The sequence below is a fragment of the Botryllus schlosseri genome, chromosome 14 (genome assembly GCF_051294905.1).
Source record: "Botryllus schlosseri isolate E-star chromosome 14, Bs_hap1, whole genome shotgun sequence".
Taxonomy (NCBI): Eukaryota; Metazoa; Chordata; class Ascidiacea; order Stolidobranchia; family Styelidae; genus Botryllus; species Botryllus schlosseri.
The window spans coordinates 23,093,911-23,114,624 of NC_137249.1; the positions used below are offsets into that span (position 1 = coordinate 23,093,911).

Sequence of the window (20,714 nt, forward strand, 5' to 3'; positions counted from 1 at the left end):
AAATCATAGTTGATTTCAGGGATATCTAGAACTACGGGATGGGACACGGTTTTAAGGGCTGACCGATAGCAGGCCGATGTCGATGCAACCATGTACCTAGAAAAAGTACTGAGAAAACATCCAGGACATGTGTTTTGTTCATGTTTATTAGGAAACAACATAAAAAATGATGACCAGGATGTCACAGTTGTGATGGTGACGTCAAAATGGGAAATCGAACACTGGCCTAGCATTTAGCAGAAGCCTTTGAGGTCAGTTTACGGATCTTGCGAAAATTTTTCTTCGGTGCCTCCTCAAGCATCGGTTTGCTATTCAAACGCTTGAGGTGATTCTTTGCAAAACAATTGAAAGCACTTTGCACAATAAGATTGAAGTTCGAATGACTAGATTTACATTCGATTTCCATTAGGCGACAAAGAACAGAAGAAGAAGACACAACATGACGCATTGCATCTAAGAAAACATTGCGCTGATTCATACAACACATCAGCTTTTTTAATGTATCTTCAACTGCTGAAATAGCTGAGAAATACTGCACAGCCAATAATGTAATAGCATAGCAAATTTCAGTCGGTTCAGCAAGTCCTCCACGATTTGCTATGAGAAATATTGTTTTATATTTCTCAGGAATGCCGCCCTGAAGATCTGGAGCATTATTAATACCGGATATAAGCATGCCTTTGCAGTCGTCACAATTCCTACGGCGAAAAATTGAGCGACCAATGTACCCACTAACGTAGAATACAACAGATGCATCAGTATCGTCCACATCATCCGTGTCAGCAGTTTGCATAAAGTCAGCAAGCCACTGGAAATCTTCGCGGTTTGCTGATGCATCTTCCTCGCCCGGTTCACAACTGGCGATTGCTCCGGACAGTCTGTCCTGTCGCAACAGGCTTAAACACCGGATTTTCTTTTCCGCCAGCAGCAATTGCTTCACGGACATGAAGAAATTACCGCCATTGCTCTGGCGGTACATCCCAAAACGGGCTTCGATCGGGTCCGACATTATTTTTCCGGATAATAAATATTGCCCATTGTGGTTTGCTTGAAGATACTCTGTCAACGATAGCACAGCCCCCATTGTCTGAATACAGGCCATGAATGTTTCATTGCTGAGACCAGCACGGCCCGATTTTTGCCAATCCTTGAAAATGTATATGGCTCTTCTTAAATAGTTAACACCGGGATGATCTTCACCCATGCGCAGTGGCGTAAAAAATGAATTCCTCTTCCGCAGGGCTGAAACGAATATTTTGTTGCATTAGTTTGAAGTCAACTTACAGCGAGAAACATGTATAATGTAACTTACCTTTAGTTGGGCTTTTAACAGACATGATATTCCAAATGGTGAGGATGAATTCAACATATCGTGAAGTTTCCTTAAATTCTGGATGTCCATCCTCTGCGAAGTGGTTTAGTCCCAGTACCGTTGATTCGCTAAACACGCTCAAAGCGTGCTGGGGCGAAGTTCGAGCAATGCTGCTAGGGTCAAGAGATACTTTTTTGAGCTGATGTGCAACTTTCAATGTATTGCCTTCTTCCAGAGCATAGAGGTTTTTTATATGAAGGAACTTTGCATGGCATGGCCCATCAAATATATCCTCATTGCCTTTAACAGGGGGATGCATCTGCTTCTTATTCACAAAATGGTTGAAGATGTTTTTGAAATTGTGAGTAAAATCAAAAATCAGGAATAATTTTTTTCCTGGTTGATGAGGATGTTCGATGCTGTGACAAAGTTCTCCATTACAGAGATCCATGAACAATTTCCGGTTACAGACATGATTGTCCGTTGATATTGCTGTCACCAGTAGCATATCGTTGATCGTTTCCATGACTATATCAAACCATGTTCGCAGCGTCTTAGTGTCAAGTTTGTCAACCGGAATGAGACAAACCACATCCTTGTACTTCCCGAAAAGTGATTGCACCATGAATGTTAGAACCGTCTTGGCGGTATTCCCACTTTCCGTTAAACCAATGAAAGAACCACTTGTATATTCCACGCGCTGTGCTGTGTAAACCTCATCTATCATTAAGGTGACAATTTTTTCTTCTTCGGATAAAGATTTAGTCCTTTCCTTCAAATAACTCATATCAAGTTTGCCTGGCGTCACTGTCATATCTTCACATAGTCTACGCAGGTGGCGCACTGAAGGCAAAGCGAAAACGTTCAGCAGTTGTTTATAGAGAGCTGGACTGGTAAATTTCCACATGAAAGCAGTGGTTAGAAGGTTTGTAGAGTACCTCCGTGAAGTAGGGGTAACTTGACTGAGTGACAATTGCTCAATAACAAATCTGATCAGCATTGGGTTGAAATCTTCAGATTTTGCAGACGACGCAGTCAGGTACTCCTCCAATAGAGATATGGCCAATTCCATGCGGTTGAAATTATTGTCACCATTGGATAATGACTTGCATCTAGCAAGAACGTTGCTCAATTCGGATGTCTTCTGAACGTAACTTGCATTCAACAAGTCCTCATAATTGGAAGGCTGAACAGGGACACCCTTAATGAATGAATGAATCTTCATGTCCTTCGTTACTATCACAGAGGCTGTCAGCACAGGTGGATGATGAATATCTTTTTCCGAAGTTATAAGATGGAACTGTAACGTCTCATCATCAGCAGAAAAGACATATCCTGCAGGGAGATGCTCATTCTGGAACTTCTCCTTCAAAGAGGGAAGATCAACCACACATTCTTGTTGAATAAACTTATCATTGCATTCTGCTATGCGGGCGTTTTCGCTGGAGAGACGAGCAGATGAGCAGCAGTTGCTGCTTCGAGGTCTCGGATTCGAGGTTGTTAGATAATTGGGCAATGTTGGGAAAATATGAGGAATAGCAGTAGATCTGAGGCGTAATCTCGATAGTTTTACACAACCCCGACGTTTGATGCGCCTAGACTGCTTGTCACATGAAAAATGTTCGAAATCATCATCCGAAAAGTGAAGCCGGCAAACTCTTTGTGAACATGAAGCGGCCAAACTTTTTCTTGGGATTGCTATAATCCACTTTTTCCGCATGATAGGATCACTTGGAAAGCTGTAGAATGAAACAACAGTGCTGCTGCTGCCTTCTGAATCATCTTTTGTCTTTGTGTAACCAGATCTGCATCCCGGAACGCAACATTTAAAACCCATTTTTATACTGTAGCATTTACATTATAGTGCTGCAAGAAAATGTGGCAATGAACATTATCAGCACCATATAAGACTTCCCTGGTGATAGCTGATCTAACATGACACGAATACTATACATATTAAAGGGGCACTGCGCTCAAAAAATGATGTGGTCTCAAATTGAAGAGTAGAACGAAAAAAAAATTTTGGCCGCAGCCGTTTTCTTCAGAACGCCACCGTAATGGAGCTGCAATTTATTGAAATTTCCAGAGTTGCAGCAGTCACGGCTCCGGATAATCTCTTAACCCGTAACATGGCACGATGACTTCATCGTCGCACTTGCTCGACGCGATTACGCAGTCACGCAGAGGACGAGCTTTAGATAGAAGTCAGCCGATGTTCTGAAGCAAATATGTCTAACACGCCAAGGTGGTGTAGATACGGCGTTCCACGGACGATATTCAGTCACTAGATTTTTCTAGTAATCGGGCCTAGTGTATTCTATTTCTTGAGGGCAGGAATAGATCATGTCCTATTCTTATGTTATGTATAAAACATTACCATCACCAATTAGTGTGCCCTCTGAACATTTCAAAATTCAGAGCGGTCATAATTGGTTTCGCATTCAGGTTGGAGAATCATAAGATGAGGGTTTGAGAGTATCTTAAAATTATGGCTTGGGGATTAGTAACATTACAATATAATGAATATATTATATATGTTTTAGGGTCAGCTGCGGAGTTGTGGGCTCAGGTTAGGTTTGCGTGCCCTTGGATTTTGGTTAGGGATGATGAATTTTCCCACAGTACCTGAACCACCAATTTTGAATGTCATGAATTTTGTCATGTTCATGGGGAACCCTGACTGGTGGTATTCGTGTTGTGGATAAGAAATTACTGTTTCTCTGAAAAACGGCCACAGAATAAAGTGCTTTTCAACCTGTATGACGGTTCGTACTTGTGCGAACGTCCTCCTTTCCCGAATCCAAAATATGATAACCCTACATTATAGGAAATAGTGTGCGATGCCAGTGTTGATTTGAATGCGAAGTATTGGAATTTCGGCACACATTCATATAGCGTTGACATAATACGTCGATTTAGTGGAAAGTGATATTGTTGCGAGTGAATATTGTTCATGGGTTCGCCCTTTAAGCTTCGAAAGAAATAACTGCACGATACCCGCAGAAAAAGCAACGAAGACCTTGAGAACAGCGGAAGTGCGATATCTGTGATTTTTCTACTGCAGTGATTTTAGTATTTGATTAATCAGCAATACGAATCACTAAATGTGAAATAATGACGCTCTGTACCTACAGGAAGGTCTACAAATACAAAAAGTGATAAGCTTTTCATTTTCTTTTTGTGTAATAAATTCCAGCTGGCTGGTGCGAATTAAATTGTTATTAAAAAAAAGTACGAATGGAGCTCAAAAAGGTTGAAAAGCACTTGTCTACGTTATTGTCTTGCTCTACTCAGAGTCTTCGTAATAGTATATAGAATATACATTGACATTATAGCAAGCTGCAATGACATGGAGAAGTTGTGCCGTTACATCGTGTGATGTCAAAAGGAATGACGAATCGCATACTCTTCATAAGATTCCTTCTGAAATTGCACTAAGACGACAGTGGTTTAGTGCCATAGGAATCTCGTCGGCCAAGATAAAGCAGAAAAATATATTTGTATGCAGCCAAGGTTCCTATGAGCTCATGGTCATACCCCGATGCTGTTTGGGAAAGAATTCATTTGGATTATTGTGGTCCTGTAGATGGAAAAATGCTGTTGCTAGCAGTGGATGCATACAGCAAATGGCCGGAAGCTTATATAACGAATGGTGTTACCGCAGAAGAGACTATTAACAGTCTGCGAGGTGGTTTTGCGGCATTTGGTCTACCACAAGTATGTGTTACGGATAATGCGGGCTGTTTTGCTGGATCGGAATTTGCAGAGTTCATGAAGTTGAATGGGGTTAAACATCTGTTTTCACCTCCCAGGCACCCTGCTTCTAACGGTCAGGCAGAGTCCATGGTAAAACAGTGTAAACTTGGTTTGAAGAAGCAAAAAGCAGCGCCGTTGCAAGTGCGCTTACACCGTTGGCTTTTCTGTTATCGGAATACACCTCACAGTTTTATTGGTCACACCTCACAGTTTTATTGGTCAAACGCCATCGGAAATGATGTATCGTCGAAAAATCAGGACTCACCTGGACTTGGCGGTCTCCTCATCTCGGTTCTCGAAACCCAGTACGATATTTAAACCGAGAGAAAATCGGGTTTTCAAAGTTGGAGATCCTGTTTACCTTACTGAGATTGTTGGCTTTCAGTACAGTTACTGCATGTGAAGGTCAATGTTGTAGGATTAAACTGAAATATGGAAGATTTTTCCGACGACATTGGGATCATATTCGACCTCGCTATACAGTCGAAGAAGAACAGATTGTTCGTGACGAAATGGAAAACATTCCAGAACCGGTAGTGGACAATGTAGAAAGAACTTACGAGTCTACTCCTCCGGAGTCCAGCAGTTCGAGAGAGGAGAAACAAGTTCCTGGCTCTACCTCCGATCGTGAGATTGAACTGATGAATGACGATGTACGAGGACCTCCTTCTTCATCTACGGGTGGGAGTTCTACAGTTACCAGATCGGGCAGGATCTGTAAACCTCCTGAAAGACTGAATCTCTGATTTTTGTCTGGTGACTGAATCTCGTTGTGTTGAATTTTTTTTTCTTGTCGGAGAAGTTTGTCACCAGTGGGCGTTGGTTTTGCTTTGTAAATGCTTGCTTGTGTGGTTATTTTTAATTCGTTTTGGTTGTTGTTGGTTTCTCATCCATTAAGGGGGGGAGGAGTTGTGTACTCACTACGTTCATTGCATGACATATCTCGCTAGTGGGTCACCTGTGGAGTACACATGTGACGGTCTGGGAGTCGAGCTGATGCGATACTGAAGTATGCACGGTATTCTGTAAATAGCAATATCTTGGATGTAAAAGACGCGTGTGTTCACTTGTCTGTATCCTTAGCAAGATAGTAAGGATAGAACAAGAGGATAGAAGGATAGAACAATTTATTTGTATTCATTCTTCCACACTGCCTGACTGCCACGTTGTAATACCCTGGCAATAAAGTCCTCGGATGTTTCTTTTTTATTATTTATTTTAATAAATAACGAGTAAGCAAAGTAGTCTTGATGTATCAGGCACTGCAGGCATTCGTGGAATATAGAATGCAAACAGTTCCAGTTCACTGTGTAATAATACAGCAACAGAACTGATTTCGACTCATATAGCATAGCCGCAGTGTTATCAATCACAGTTCGTTTTCTATCGGCCATTTGAAACCGACATACAGTCCATCATCACTAGGGTACTTTTTCCTTATAGCAGTCACGATGCAGGCTGGCAAGGGCATCCTGTTTTTGCTACCCAAAACGTCGCCATCAATAATCCATTCCAGTATGTGTCGATAAGACACCAAGCGATATTGTCTGCAATTGGAAAATATCAAAGTATATTGCAGCAATAAAAGTAATGCTGAAAAGTAATAGCAGCATATATATGACCGTATAATGCTCCCAATTTATAAAGTGTAGGCATTTATATAAAAGCATGCGAGAAAATGTAAAGAATGCAGGAGATTGCCGTTTATATCCAGGAACCATGTCATAAGTCCCAAGACCCTGTCGCATACATATAGGTCCAATACTAAACAACACAAACAAAATGTTCTAGGACCCACTTGTTAGAAAGCTTTCTGCCAGGACCATGTGGTTGATTGTTATTATTCCAATTTTTCCTGTTCACTTTGAAAAACGTTTCAAGAATGGAGGGATGTATATGTACGAGAAAATCGTGATGTACTGTTATGCAAGTCGACCCTCCATTCCCCAGAAGCTCCATTATTTGTTGTATTTCCCTGCAGCAGACGCGTTCATTCTGGTTTGTCATGGATGCACAGTTCAAGCAACTGCACCATTCATTGTTGTCAAGTGTCCGAAGTTGACTCTGGTTTTCTGACGATTCCTTTGACCAATACAATGAGATTGATAAATTGCATTCAAGAAACACAGGTACAATACTTAGAGAGACATGAGTTTGTGCTTCTTGAGTTGCAACAAGACGGGCGAATTCCTCCTCTGAATATTGTGGCTCGAATTGATACGGCAGGCTCTCACCAAATATCGTGATATCATCGAAATCTTCTACATCTGTATCTTCATCAGAAGTTAATTCATCAACAAGATCTTCTTCCATACCATTAATAATTTTAACAAATTTTACGATATCTACGTGTCAAAGGAATTGCATGAATGAACTGATGGAGACAGAAGATTCGTTTGTGAAACTGAGAACAACAATGTTACGACAAAAAATTCCACAACAATATTGGAACTTTGATGAGAATGAAATTTTCGTGTTAATTATCTATACATCTGTGTCTTGAACAAGTAAACAAGACCGTATCAAGATAGTTGCTATGCCATGGGTAAATGATGCAAAATATCATGTGTCTGTCTCTTCCGCAAGACCACTACTCCAAAGGTTGTGCACTGTGCAGTCAATAATACATCTTGAAAATGACAGCTGTATCTGCATCAATATACAACTGTAACGGCATCTCAGTATCATTCAACTGGCAAATACTATAGAGTCGTGACAAGCTCCAGACACAAATCCTCCTGACCTAACACTGTACGTTGAGCGCCGCCTTGGTGTGCAAGACATGAGTCATTCATAACATCGACTGACAACTATCTAAAGTTGGTCCTCTGCGTAATCGCGTCGAGCAAGTGCGACGATGAAGTCATCGTGCCATGTAACGGGTTAAGAGATTATCCGGAGCCGCGACTGCTGCAACTCTGGAAATTTCAATAAATTGCAGCTCCATTACGGTGGCGTTCTGAAGAAAACGGCTGCGGCCAAAAATTTTTTTTCGTTCTACTCTTCAATTTGAGACCACATCATTTTTTGAGCGCAGTGCCCCTTTAACTTCACAACACAAACCTATACCTGTAGTATAAATGGTACATGCACCTATGCAACTCACAAAGCTACACCAAAATCGCAGAAATTCTACAACTTGCAGGCATCTCCTTCACCTAAGACGGCTGACTGTGTATGAATAGACCTGATCACATGTAAACAAAAGCGACAAAAGCACACACCGATCGCGGAAATCATACAAAGAACAAGCACTTCCTTCGCGTCTGACAGCTGATCGCGTATAAGCGTCGGCCAGCTTGTGGTCACTGACGATGACGTCACGCGCTTCGTGTCCCATCCCGAAGTTCTAGATATCCCTGGTTGATTTTGGGGTTCCAGTTCCATGAGCAGAATATAATTTATATGTTAATAATCAGTACTGCGGCAGCTTCTCATTGATACCCGTTTTATCAAATTTAGCGCTCGAAAAGCCGGTCAAAAATGGTCGTAAAATTGCCTTTGGACAAATGGAAAGTATGACGTAAACCAAATGCAGTAAGCCGTTCAATCTCGCTGTGCCCACACCATTTAGGACACCATGTTTAACGGAGTATATTGGTATAACGCCATTTTAATAATATTCAATAAGGAGTTGGTAAACCTTACTTAATTCCCTGAACTGAAACCTGATAATACCTTTGTGAGTCGTATAGTTTGTCGTGTGAATGTAGATAACGAAATATGAAATCGTACGATATTTGGTGCATTCAATCTCTCGTATGATATATTTATATACGCATGTAATACCACGTAGACATTCATTCAGTCATTCAATTCTTGATGTTTCGCTGATTCGGAAGTCCGTTACTTTGTCGTACGTGATTCAATAAAGTTACAAGTCGTGGAGACGGAAACAAATATATTCGTCAGTGTGATCCATCGAATACGTGTCCAATAGACAGGCTTCGTGGTACGTCAGCCAACAAGGCCGTACGGCGCGGTTACGCCGGTTCGTCGAACGAAAGAAGAAACACGCAGCGAATTGTAAAACGCAACCTTCTTGGAGTCAATAATACATCTTGGAGTCAGATATACAATTATACAACTACAAACATTCGCTCTGCGTTAAATGGTGACCCCGACATTTAAGTAATCAAGACGGACCGGCCGACCGAAGACAACTACAAACATTCGCTCTGCGTTAAATGGCGACCCTCGACTTTTAATCACGACCGACCGAGCAGCCACGGGCCACGAAGACAAACATTCGCTCTGCGTTAAATGGTGACCCTCGACTTTTAATCACGACCGACCGAGCAGCCACGGGCCACGAAGACAAACGTTCGCTCTGCGTTAAATGGTGACCCTCGACTTTTAATTAAGCACGACGACCGGCCGACCGACGACAATCAATATAACGATTCGCCCTGCACGACGGCGAGAAATAGCAATACAGCAACGGACAACGAAGACGATAAATATAAAGATTCGCCTTGCAAAACGGCGAGAAAGACCATTCAGAGAAAACGAAGAGACGTTATTGCCAGGAAGAAATGCAGAGGGGTTGTGCTTTCGACGATCAATATGCCGTAACAAAGACAACAATGAAGAAGACGTATGCAGTGTCAGAAAATGCTCGGAAATCGCAGAAGTTTAGCAGATGTGCGGACAGTGGTGCTCCAAGCATGCATCACACGGATTAGAACAATAAGGTAGATCGATTTTATTCTCTTACACTACGACGTTAGTTGGTTACTGTTATTGGGATATTGACAAAGTGTAGTTTTGTAAAGTAACTTGCAATCATTGGTTTCTAAACCCAGGTAAGGGGTCGCATTTCCTGCGAGTCAAATCCTCCGCTACTAGAGCTGTAGGACGCAGGTGCTTATATAGCATGATGTTTTGATAAGAGATGTGTGCGGGTAAACCCGTAGCAAGAAGGCTACCCTATTTATTCGATGCCATGATGCATCCAATAGCTGAATAGCTTGTTATTTATGTGTGATAAATGATGATATATTGCAAGCCTTATGAAGAGATATTAGGCCTCTGCCATACGACGATACCCTTATGTTGACTATATCATTGAGAAAATATGCACCGCGGTAGTGCATGATAGTTGCAAACATTGCTTTGCATGTAATACAATAAATAGGGCACACTCTCGTTCTGTTGGTATATACCAATGTTAAATGCTACGTGATATGAATTAGGAAGTTTCATATCAATTTAGAATAAAATGATTGCAGGTGAATATTCGATTTTTTTTCTACCCATAGCAGTATCTTGCTAATTAGTTGTTGTGCGAGTGATATTATCGGTTTTCTAAATGCCCACCAATGTAATGTATCCTTTAATGTTACTGTAATATCGTGTATGTATTGTTTTGAGGTATTAAGTGATGTTTGTGTTTTTTTTTGATTGCCTAATGTTGTTGATTTGTATGTCAGTAGTCTGCATAAACAGACCGATGTTACTTTTTCCGCCATTTGATGTAGATAACGACGTGTTCCACAATTTCGTTCGGCAGTTTCCGCCCGTTGATGCGGACAGAGTTGTACTAAACTCCGCGGGAAATCCGGGTGACGTACATGTAATTTCGTCTAGTTGTGATGACAGCGGTAGCGACTGTCCGGGTAGTGTCAGTGACGCGTCTCGAGAGCGTACATCTGAATGCTTACCTTTTGATATCGATCGCGATAATAATGGGCATGAATCCAAATCTGAGACCCTAACATGTAATGAAGGCAGAACTCTCAACGAGTCAAGTCCAAGATATACGTCATGAGGGAGACGAATTGTTAGACCAAGACATTTGAATGATTACTTGTTGCATTAAATCGCGTAGAATAAAGATATGCGTGATGAAAATTGTGCCTTGTGCATTAATATGTTGCATAAATGCAGGATTGCTGCTTCATCGATTGTTGAATCGCGTAAAGTAAGATAGACGCGGTTAAATTGCGCTTTGTACAGTGATGTGTTATGTAAATGCAGGATTGCTGCATCATGTTGTGACTCCCGTCGTAGAATGTAAGGTGGGGTCACTGAAGCTCGTTGCTTAAGTATGCGTTGTAGTAATATGTGCGGACTTCAGAATGTTAGGCTCGTGTATGCCCGCTTATGCTTCACGGAGTAGTGCGTCATATTTGAAATGGTCACTTTAGAATGATTGTTGGATTGTCATCAGCCCTCTGTTGTTACGTAGACGTACGAGCAACACGGATTTGGTAGGAATGATTGCTGTTCCCGCTGGACGGGTTAACAGTAATGATGAGAAAGTAGAAGAAGTAAGTGAATGACAGTGAATAGCAGGTTCTGTGGGTTTTGAGGCAGGATTGCTGGATGAATTATAATGTTGGCCTTGCATACACGGTGATAGCATTCGTCAGTGCACATAGACTTTTTCTGTCTATGAATTGTATTGTAGTTACTTTAGTTGTTGATCTTTATTATACATTTTCATTAATTTGTTGTTAGTGCATGCGAAGTGATCTGTAATGTCACGCTTGGATGGTATTTCGTTTCATTAGTTTACTTTTGCCCCTGCATATAAAATCGTTTCCTGTCTCCAGTCCCTATGATTAGCCCCAGTCCATATGTTGTATGACCCTAGGTTTGAGATTTTGACCAATATACTCGTTTTTGTTTTACACCAAGTTATTTTGGTGGGAAGGGGGAACTTTTAACGGAGTATATTGGTATAACGCCATTTTAATAATATTCAATAAGGAGTTGGTAAACCTTACTTAATTCCCTGAACTGAAACCTGATAATACCTTTGTGAGTCGTATAGTTTGTCGTGTGAATGTAGATAACGAAATATGAAATCGTACGATATTTGGTGCATTCAATCTCTCGTATGATATATTTATATACGCATGTAATACCACGTAGACATTCATTCAGTCATTCAATTCTTGATGTTTCGCTGATTCGGAAGTCCGTTACTTTGTCGTACGTGATTCAATAAAGTTACAAGTCGTGGAGACGGAAACAAATATATTCGTCAGTGTGATCCATCGAATACGTGTCCAATAGACAGGCTTCGTGGTACGTCAGCCAACAAGGCCGTACGGCGCGGTTACGCCGGTTCGTCGAACGAAAGAAGAAACACGCAGCGAATTGTAAAACGCAACCTTCTTGGAGTCAATAATACATCTTGGAGTCAGATATACAATTATACAACTACAAACATTCGCTCTGCGTTAAACCATGCTTTCACCCCTAATGGGTGGGCTGGACCAAGATTAAGAAACCTGCCTTTCACAAGCGCTCTTCTCGCTTGTAACGCGGTCCTGTTAACAAAACACCATGAACGAGATACACTATTTGGCAGGCCGTGTTATTTTTGGCATATGCCAGAAATTGCTTATTTTTGGCATTTTCAAATTTTTATTTTTGGCAGATTTGGCATCTGGCTCCTGAAATGCCAAAAATAACACGGCCTGCATATACCAGAGGGAAATTATCGAAGTTCTGTAGTTGTTGAAAATAAGACAAAATAAGGACGCAAGTCGAAAATAAGGACATTTCTTAGAAACAAGGACAGTTGAGTTTTCTAAGACGTGGCCCTCCAAAATAAGGACAAATCTTAGAAATAAGGACGGTATGGCAACCCTGGTTATATAAGATATTCAAGCAAAGATCTGTCTAACTGGTCACTGAATTTTCGAATTGCCTTTCTCAAAGTAAAACCAGCCATGCATTCTAAAATATCGCTCTCCCTTTCAGAAATACTGGCAGAGACCAATGACTCCGGCTGAGGTGGCTTCATTCCATTATCAATTATTCTTTCCATGACCTCAAGTAAAAATTTGGCAGAGAAAAGCCTGTCGTTTGATTTTGTAAATAATATTGGATCACCGCAAACCTTACTGTAACTCATCGCAATATCATCTGGATTTCTAGTGGAATTTACACTTATAATAGGCTTACCATACGTCCTCTTTTAAGAGGATTTGTCCTGTTTTTTGGCTTTTTTGAAAGCGTCCTCGGAGGACGCCCTTTTGTCCTCTTTTTTGAGATTTTGTCCTCTTTTTTGAAAATTTAGGCAGATTTAGAGCAAATTGCGAGTGGTATGCCGCATATTAGCACAGAAGTGAAGCTCCGGCGGGTGTTTCGGAGTGAAAAACGGTGATTTTAGCTCTGAGCGAAAAGATGACCTTTTTTTTTTTTTTTTTTTTTCAGTCATCCACCTGGCAATGTGGGGTAAAAAACGTTATTTTGAGCGCTTCTTTTTTTTTTTTAGTCAACCGATCACAAAGTTCGAAAAATTAACCGGTTTTTGTGAATTTTACTCCGGTTTTGCAAGTTGAAAATTTCTGAAAAAGTGTCCTATTTTTTGATTTCCAAAATATGGTAAGCCTAACTTATAATCCATCCCGTAGCTAGTTCAATACCGTTTTCAGAGAGTTCTGGTGGGTCTTTGAACTCCAATGAGCGCAGCAATGGTTCAAGATCCACTGGTTGCTGAATAATATTTGGAACAGATATGGTGTCCATGCTTTCATCAAAGTCGTTGAAGAGAGGTTCATGGACAATAATATGTAATAATAATAATAATACAGCACTACAAACACTGCAGTCGATGTTCAAGTTAATCACAACTGTCTACTACATGAAAAAGTAATCTAGACAAGCTACGATAATAATAACACTTAATCAACCCGATGTGTGTGTTTTGTTTATGTTAGCCGGAGCATCACAGCAAACAAGCGAAACATTCTGGCTGCGATGACTTATCATTCAACCGTATCTGATTGACAGGACACGCAGTAACCGTTCTATATCCCATTCAGTTTTCCATGGTAAGAACATAACGGGAACATGGGTAACGAAGCAAAACAACATACCAAAGAAATGAATTAATTTCACAAAAATCCAATACCAGTCAGGTAGATCAATGGGTAGATTTTTGGAAATTTTGAAATCTTTTCAGGAGATCTTCCTCGGCTTGTAAGAGACAGGCTTGCTGTTTTCTGTCGTCTGGTATGTACTATTTGTGCATAGCGTGGTCGGTTTTTAATTTCATCATACATTCTCCTGGATCTTTAAGTACTTGACCAACATTCACGACTTCTCGAGCACTCATTAAATGCGGATACCTATGCAATGTTCCCTCCAACTCACTGTGAAGTCCCTTGGACAAAAGTGCATAACGACCAAAAATAAGGTCATCACTTCGGATTTTTGTGCACAGCTTAGATTTTCTGTGCGCAGAGACTATGTCAGCACTGCGCAATTGCGCACGTGGGCAGCTTAAAGGGAACATTGCCTATATGGCATTCTGAAACTGGAAGGATCGTCCAATGGTGTTTTACCACGACACCATCAGAGTGAACGAAGAAGCCATCTCAAGCAATCGACGATCAAAAGCCTGGCATAGCCCTTTGTCGTTTATTTGGTTTACAGTGGCTTTCAGAGTAGTAAATGTAGATGGATGATCGGATAATATTGAGCAACTTCAAAATCACTAATATGGGGAGAATCAGCCGTTTGTGCAGATATAGAAGAGTTCTCCGGGCCACTTACTCCTGCGGTGCACCTGCAGCAGTTCAGTATTTTTTCTTGTTGCCCGAGTTTAACTAACAATTCTTTATCTTTGGCGCCAATCATTCCTAATCTCGGACCCACGATCATGGATAAATACTATGCCTTCAGATCATATGCAAAAAGTCTGTTTGCTTCAACTGTCCCAGACCAAATATATGTGGCAACATCAAAAACTAGCTGTAGCTGTACTGCGTAAGCTATGGGATATAGGAAATGAACAACTGATGCTATTTCGAAAATCAATGCAAAAATGCTCATTTGAGACGATTAAAGAACTAAGACATAACCTCCTATCCTGATTAGGGAGGTCTCGGATTACGAACGATTGACGGAAAAGATAAAGTGTTGTAAGTTGAAACCAGACAATAAGAAGAAGACCGAACAGAACTAGAAGACGGCCTGCATTAGCATGAAGTAACGAAGGCGAACTTACAGCTTAACCACATCTATGTCTTATTCACAGGCAACCAAACTCCCCCCCCCCCCCCCATAGCATAGGGTTACCATACGTCCTCATCTTGTCCTCTTCTTTGACTGTTTTGAAAGTGTCCTCGGAGGACGCCCAAACGTCCTCTTTTTGAGATTTTGTCCTATTTTTTGAGAATTTTGGTTAGATATAGGGCCAAATTCGACTGAGACATAATAAGTCAGCATTGTAGAAACGCTCCGGCGGCTATTTCGGGTGACCTTATTTTTTCTTTTAGTAAACCACCTGACAATGTGAAAGAAAAACTGTATTTTTCGGGAATTGAGCGAGAAAGTTGACCTTTTTTTAGTCAACCGGGAAAAATTTACCATTTTTTCAGGATTTTCCACCGGTTTTGCAAGTTTTAAAATTTTGAAAAAGTGTCCTTATTTCGGATTTCCAAAATATGGTAACGATACCATAGCATGGATTTTGATCTGATCTGATTATTCATTTACATATGTGACTCTGAAAGCTCCTGTAAACCTATTCAATGGCAGTGACCTATGTCATGTTTTTGATTGTGTATTTGATTGGTATAGTTGGTACAGAATTGTAGCTCATATTGATGGTTTAGCTATGGAACACCGTCAGGTCCGATTTCACTGCTATCTCTAATTCGACGTATGCAACGAAGTAATGATTCCGCTCTAGTGTTGGCTGCGTCTCGTTTATGAAATGTACACAGCTGGTAAATCGCTTGATAAAAAAGCTATGTGCTGTAAACGCAACACGTGATCGCGCAGTTGTCCAGACCCGGATATGCTGAACGATTATCCATAGTTCTAAACAAATATCTGTCTGTCTCTGTTCTGCCGGGAGGAAGTATTTATCGGCAACATTAGATTGACACAGTTCTTTCGGAACTCCCACTTCCACTGCTAGCTTGTGGGTTTTGACAACCGTCAACCTTCTACTTATTCCTGAGTGGCTTCAATGAATACGCGGTCTTCTTGGACTATATATTCTGTCAATCTGACTATCAACCACCTGATTGTTTAATAGTACATCTGTAGTTGTTTGGACGTATTAACGCTTCGTAACAATACCAACATATATCGTGGATTTCGAAATTGGTTTCCCGTATAACTGACGTCCGTTCTCATGAGAGTCGACTAAAACACTTCTAGTTAATAAATTAACAATATGATAATATTGCTTGCAGCATCTGCATATTTGACATATATCAGAGATAACCACTCTAACCCTCTTTCCTTATCAATAAAATTAGTGTAAGCACATTAGTGTCTTACGTTCAATGAATATTTATCTTGCATCACATCGAATTATTAAGTCACTGGGCACTGGGCAGTTTATCTACTGACCAGTGCAATGTCATGTTTGTAATGCGAACTCCACAATTTAGGCTTAGACACGCTTTCCTGTTCTTGGACTGATGATTTCAGGCCAATTCTAGATCGTAAAGGCATAGGCCTATATATAACATATTGGTGATTCCACTAAGCTTGCTGATCCATAGGAAAAGTTTGCCTATTTCGTGTTCGTACCGCCTTTGTACTACAAACTTTGTAATACTCCGAACTCTACCGGTTTAGCTTGAGCAGATGAGCAGTGAGCACCCTCTGCAGAACAAAATCAAATCCACCAAGCCGTATTTCTTACGATATTCCTTATGGAGCCTAATTTAAGCTTGATTAGACTGTTGAACCGTATTACTCTGTATGTATAAGGATATGTGGGACAGAGTTGGATCAATTACATTATTTCAGTTCAATTACAATTACAATTACAATTACTTTCATGCATGTTTCAATTACATTACAATTACAATTACTCCGTGCTAAGAATATCAAATTACAATTATAATTACAATTACTCCTTGCATGCTTCAATTACATTACAATTACAATTACAATTGCTGCTGTTGAACATGTAATTGAATAATCATAAATTCAACCGTGCTCCTTGACAACCGTAGCGTCGTATTTAACAACAATTCAAGTCTAATTCAGATTGTGTAGTGTAAGATTGTGCTATGTAAGATTTCATTGTGACGTAATATAAGCGTGTTTTGTATGCTCGATAATTATGGCTCACGTAATTGGAAATGTAAAAAGTTAATTACCTAATTTCCTATGGGTTAGGATTAAGGATAGGGTGCAGTATGTCGTTGAAAAAAGTATTATAATATATGCACGTGTTGGATTTGCGTATATAGTATATAATTAAAGAAATAATATTATTTTTATCGAGGGACGTAGGAATTAGGATGAGGAGTAAAAACAAAACCGTGCTTTGTCAGATAAGACGTTATATAATATCCAGTGGTCTGGTTAGTTAGCCAGACGAAGTAACGATGCAGCATCGTGATATGAAATCGTATTGTAGATAGCCAACCCACGGATAGATGCGCAAGATGTGAGTCACGGATGAATGCATCGACAAACGTACTGCAGAGCCGACTAAAAGAAACAAACTTTGTAGTCCTAGAGCTGCCGATCCAAGCGTCCAAATTTGATGCATCTGGTCTTTATCGCAAGCTATTGATGCACTAATTCCGAAAATACAAATTAAAATCTCGTCAGAGCAATGTAACTGCTCCAAAATAGCCGTTTAAGGCCGACTGTTCTGAAAAGTGAGCATGACCACAACAATGACCAATTACGCCCAGCGACTGTTCAGAACAATGCCGATTCCCAGACTTTCACGACTATTTTGAGATGGTACCATTGTCTGGAAATATACTTTTATTGCGGAATCAGTGAGACAGTAGCTTTCGATTAGGACCATACATATCAAATTTCGACGCTTGGATCGCCAGCAATGGGACTATCAATTCTGCTGCTTTTAGCCGGCTCAGCAGTTCGGTTCTCGGCGTATTCAATCGTGATTCACGTGTTGCGAATCCATCCGTTGGTTAGTAATCTAAAAATTGTATACAATGGCAGCCGAGGCCAGCATAGCGGTAAAAATAAAAAAAATCGCCCGCAGGGGCGCAGTCAAGGGCTTCCGCGAATTGATCCACCAAATTCCTTGTCGACATTTAAAGAGAATGCATTATAAGTCAATTATTTTATGTTGTGCTTGTCAGGTCTCAATCGCAATTTAATGTAATTGAAATTGTAATTGAGCAAAATTTTTGTCAAATTACAATTACAATTACAATTACACAAAATAAAAACTATTCAATTACAATTACATTACAATTACATTCAGCTCAATTACAAATTACAATTGATCCAACTCTGATGTGGGATAGTAAAGATAATTTGGCATTATTTCGGTCAGTTTTCAAATATTGTACGATTGACCTAAGAGCCATCCCGCAGTTGGCTACCGATATAACTGTGTGTTAATCATGAATCTTATGTGAGTAAAAATTCTTCAAGAAGGTGAAAGTGTTGGCTTTGACAACACAAGGATGCCGAACGTTGTTATTGAAAGATATGTTGATTTGTGTACTGCATAGATAAGAAGTGAATGAAGCCTAAGCTTATCCATTAACAACAGTCATCAATTACTCGGATTGTGTGGGTTTGTATAGCAATTAATGCATTCCTGATTTTAACGCCCACCGTACCCCAATCGTCTAACATTATTGTTACCATATTTTGGAATCGGGAAAGGAGGACACTATTTCAAAATTTTCAAACACAGAATACCGGTGGAAAATCCTGAAAAAGTGGTAAATTTTTACCACTTCGTAGTCGGTTGACTAAAATTTAAAAAAGGTGATAATTTTCATCATTTTCTTTTCGTGAACTAAATTTCGGCTGACTGGTGCGAATGAAATTATTTTTCAACAAAAAAAAGTGCGAATGGAGCTCAAAAAGGTTGAAAAGAACTGGCCTATATTAATGTACACCAAGCCTGGGCAAAGTGCGGCCCGCGGAGCTATTCTGTGTGGCCCGCGAACGGTTGCTTGAAATTGAAAATATAAAACCTACTTTTTAATGTTGCTGCGTAGATTAAAACCATAGGATGTATAAACTCAACCGGAAATTCGTTTAGCTTCAAGCCTGTGCACATTAACATGCCGCGATGACTTGCAACCTATTCGTACATCACATGCCTAATCCAGACTAAAAAAAGTCAATGTAGCAATCTATGCCGTTACAATTAAATTCACAAGCAGTCACCAAACCTTCTTTGTTGTCATTGTCACATTTTACGGTCTTTGTTCCAAATTGTTACGTGATGCGTTTCCAAATCCCTAACCCGCAAAACAAGTCAATCAGTGCCGCTGATTTCTGTGAGTATATCACCACCCATAACGGAGGACAAAAAAAGAAAGTTGAAATTCAAAGAAGGTTCGGGGGACTAAATATTTGTTTACTGGAGAGGTGTAAACCCGTCTTTTTAGTCGTTGGTGCCGAACACGTCGGCTTGTTTAATGAGTATAATTTAAGTCGGTTCGATGACAAAGACACGAAGACTTACACTCGGTCAAAGGACGGCGAATTTCGGAATAACTGCAAGCTTGACTCAACAACAAGGCCAGCATTTCGGCAAGCTGCACACTTCTCGGAAACCAGCTACCAAGACATTATAGAGCATTTTTTTGAAAACTTGTGCAACTTGTTTCAAATTTTTCTCTCGCTACGCGCGATTTAGATATCAATGGTTTATAGAATTATGCATTTTGGCGTCAGCCATTACCGCGTCACGACGCACCAAGATATATGAAGTTAGGCCAACACGTGATTCCGAGAAGTCACTGCAATTGCAACTGCTCATCAAATTGACTTAGTCAAGGGGAAAAAAATTCGACAGTGAGAAACTCTTGGCCGAAAAAAAAATGCCCTTATGTTGACCGAAAACCACTATGTCCAATTGTCCGTCCATAGGCATTATTGGCCAGGCCAGTGAAGAAAAACCAATTGGAAATCGTGTGCGTCTTTTAGTTTAGTACGATTTGGCGATTTCAATATCTTTTCACGTAGTAGACGGGAGGTCACGAAATAACAAAATGTATCGAAGTAATTATACCAACGGGCCCTCCCGAATATCTTCAAGTCAGCACCTCACTCAGCTCCAGGGGTAAAACTGAGTACGTGGGCTGAGAGAGGTTAAAAAATATAGCAATATATATGCAATTAATATATCAATTGAATCATGAATAATGGAAATATCCCGCGCTTCGCGCGATTAGGGCAGACAGTGTTGCCAATCAGTGTATACAAGAAATCTCGCTCAGAAGTAGTGTCAAAAACGTGCATCCCGATGGGTCTGGTCTGGAAGGCGACGCCCCCAGAAGTTTGGTTTATAACTCTATAGGGCGGGCCAAGAGCAACGTTAGGGAGGGGGGTGTTGACGATGGGCTGACACATTTATTTTATTGATAAAAAACGCGGATGGGGGTTTAAAGAGAGTTCAAAAGGTATCATGTTTAACATTGTTTCAAAATATGACGGCAAATAAATATTTATTTTGGTGATTAACCGTCAATTTCTCATTCTCTAACATCAACACATCCACTGAACACCATTTAGTGTAATTCACTGCTTTCAATTTAGAAATTAAATAGTTATTCATATTGAAATGAACCCGAATATTTTCGGCTGACACTGGTCAGGGGTAATCGTCAGCAACTAGTAGAGAATTGAAAAGAACATTGTATATCAATAATTGTATCACAGAATATGACGTCACCAGCATGAAATTTCGAATGAGAGAGCGTTC

At 40.3% G+C, this 20,714-nt stretch overlaps 2 protein-coding genes and 1 long non-coding RNA gene across 3 annotated transcripts in view; 1 reads left to right on the top strand and 2 right to left on the bottom strand.

Annotated features, from left to right (window-relative positions):
* LOC145456251 (uncharacterized) overlaps positions 1–20,714 on the top strand; it is a 248,805-nt gene that overhangs the window by 36,345 nt on the left and 191,746 nt on the right. The window lies entirely within an intron of this gene.
* On the bottom strand, positions 129–3,267 carry LOC145456132 (uncharacterized). Its single transcript, XM_080334193.1, has 2 exons — positions 1,313–3,267; positions 129–1,242 (listed from the first exon to the last, which is right to left on the bottom strand). Exons 1-2 carry the CDS (start codon positions 3,147–3,149, stop codon positions 227–229), a joined length of 2,853 nt encoding a protein of 950 aa, XP_080190319.1. The 5' UTR covers positions 3,150–3,267; the 3' UTR covers positions 129–226.
* LOC145456501 (uncharacterized) lies at positions 6,267–8,112 on the bottom strand. Its single transcript, XM_080334616.1, has 2 exons — positions 6,867–8,112; positions 6,267–6,615 (listed from the first exon to the last, which is right to left on the bottom strand). Exons 1-2 carry the CDS (start codon positions 7,379–7,381, stop codon positions 6,438–6,440), a joined length of 693 nt encoding a protein of 230 aa, XP_080190742.1. The 5' UTR covers positions 7,382–8,112; the 3' UTR covers positions 6,267–6,437.

What these genes read in the sequence shown, in the direction of transcription:
- LOC145456132 (XM_080334193.1), bottom strand. Translation starts at nt 3,149, where the DNA reads ATGGGTTTTAAATGTTGCGTTCCGGGATGCAGATCTGGTTACACAAAG. An exon ending in TGTTAAAAGCCCAACTAAAG is followed by an intron (nt 1,243 to 1,312) that starts GTAAGTTACATT and finishes TATTCGTTTCAG; the next exon opens with CCCTGCGGAAGAGGAATTCA.
- LOC145456501 (XM_080334616.1), bottom strand. Translation starts at nt 7,381, where the DNA reads ATGGAAGAAGATCTTGTTGATGAATTAACTTCTGATGAAGATACAGAT. An exon ending in GGCAGAAAGCTTTCTAACAA is followed by an intron (nt 6,616 to 6,866) that starts GTGGGTCCTAGA and finishes TTCCAATTGCAG; the next exon opens with ACAATATCGCTTGGTGTCTT.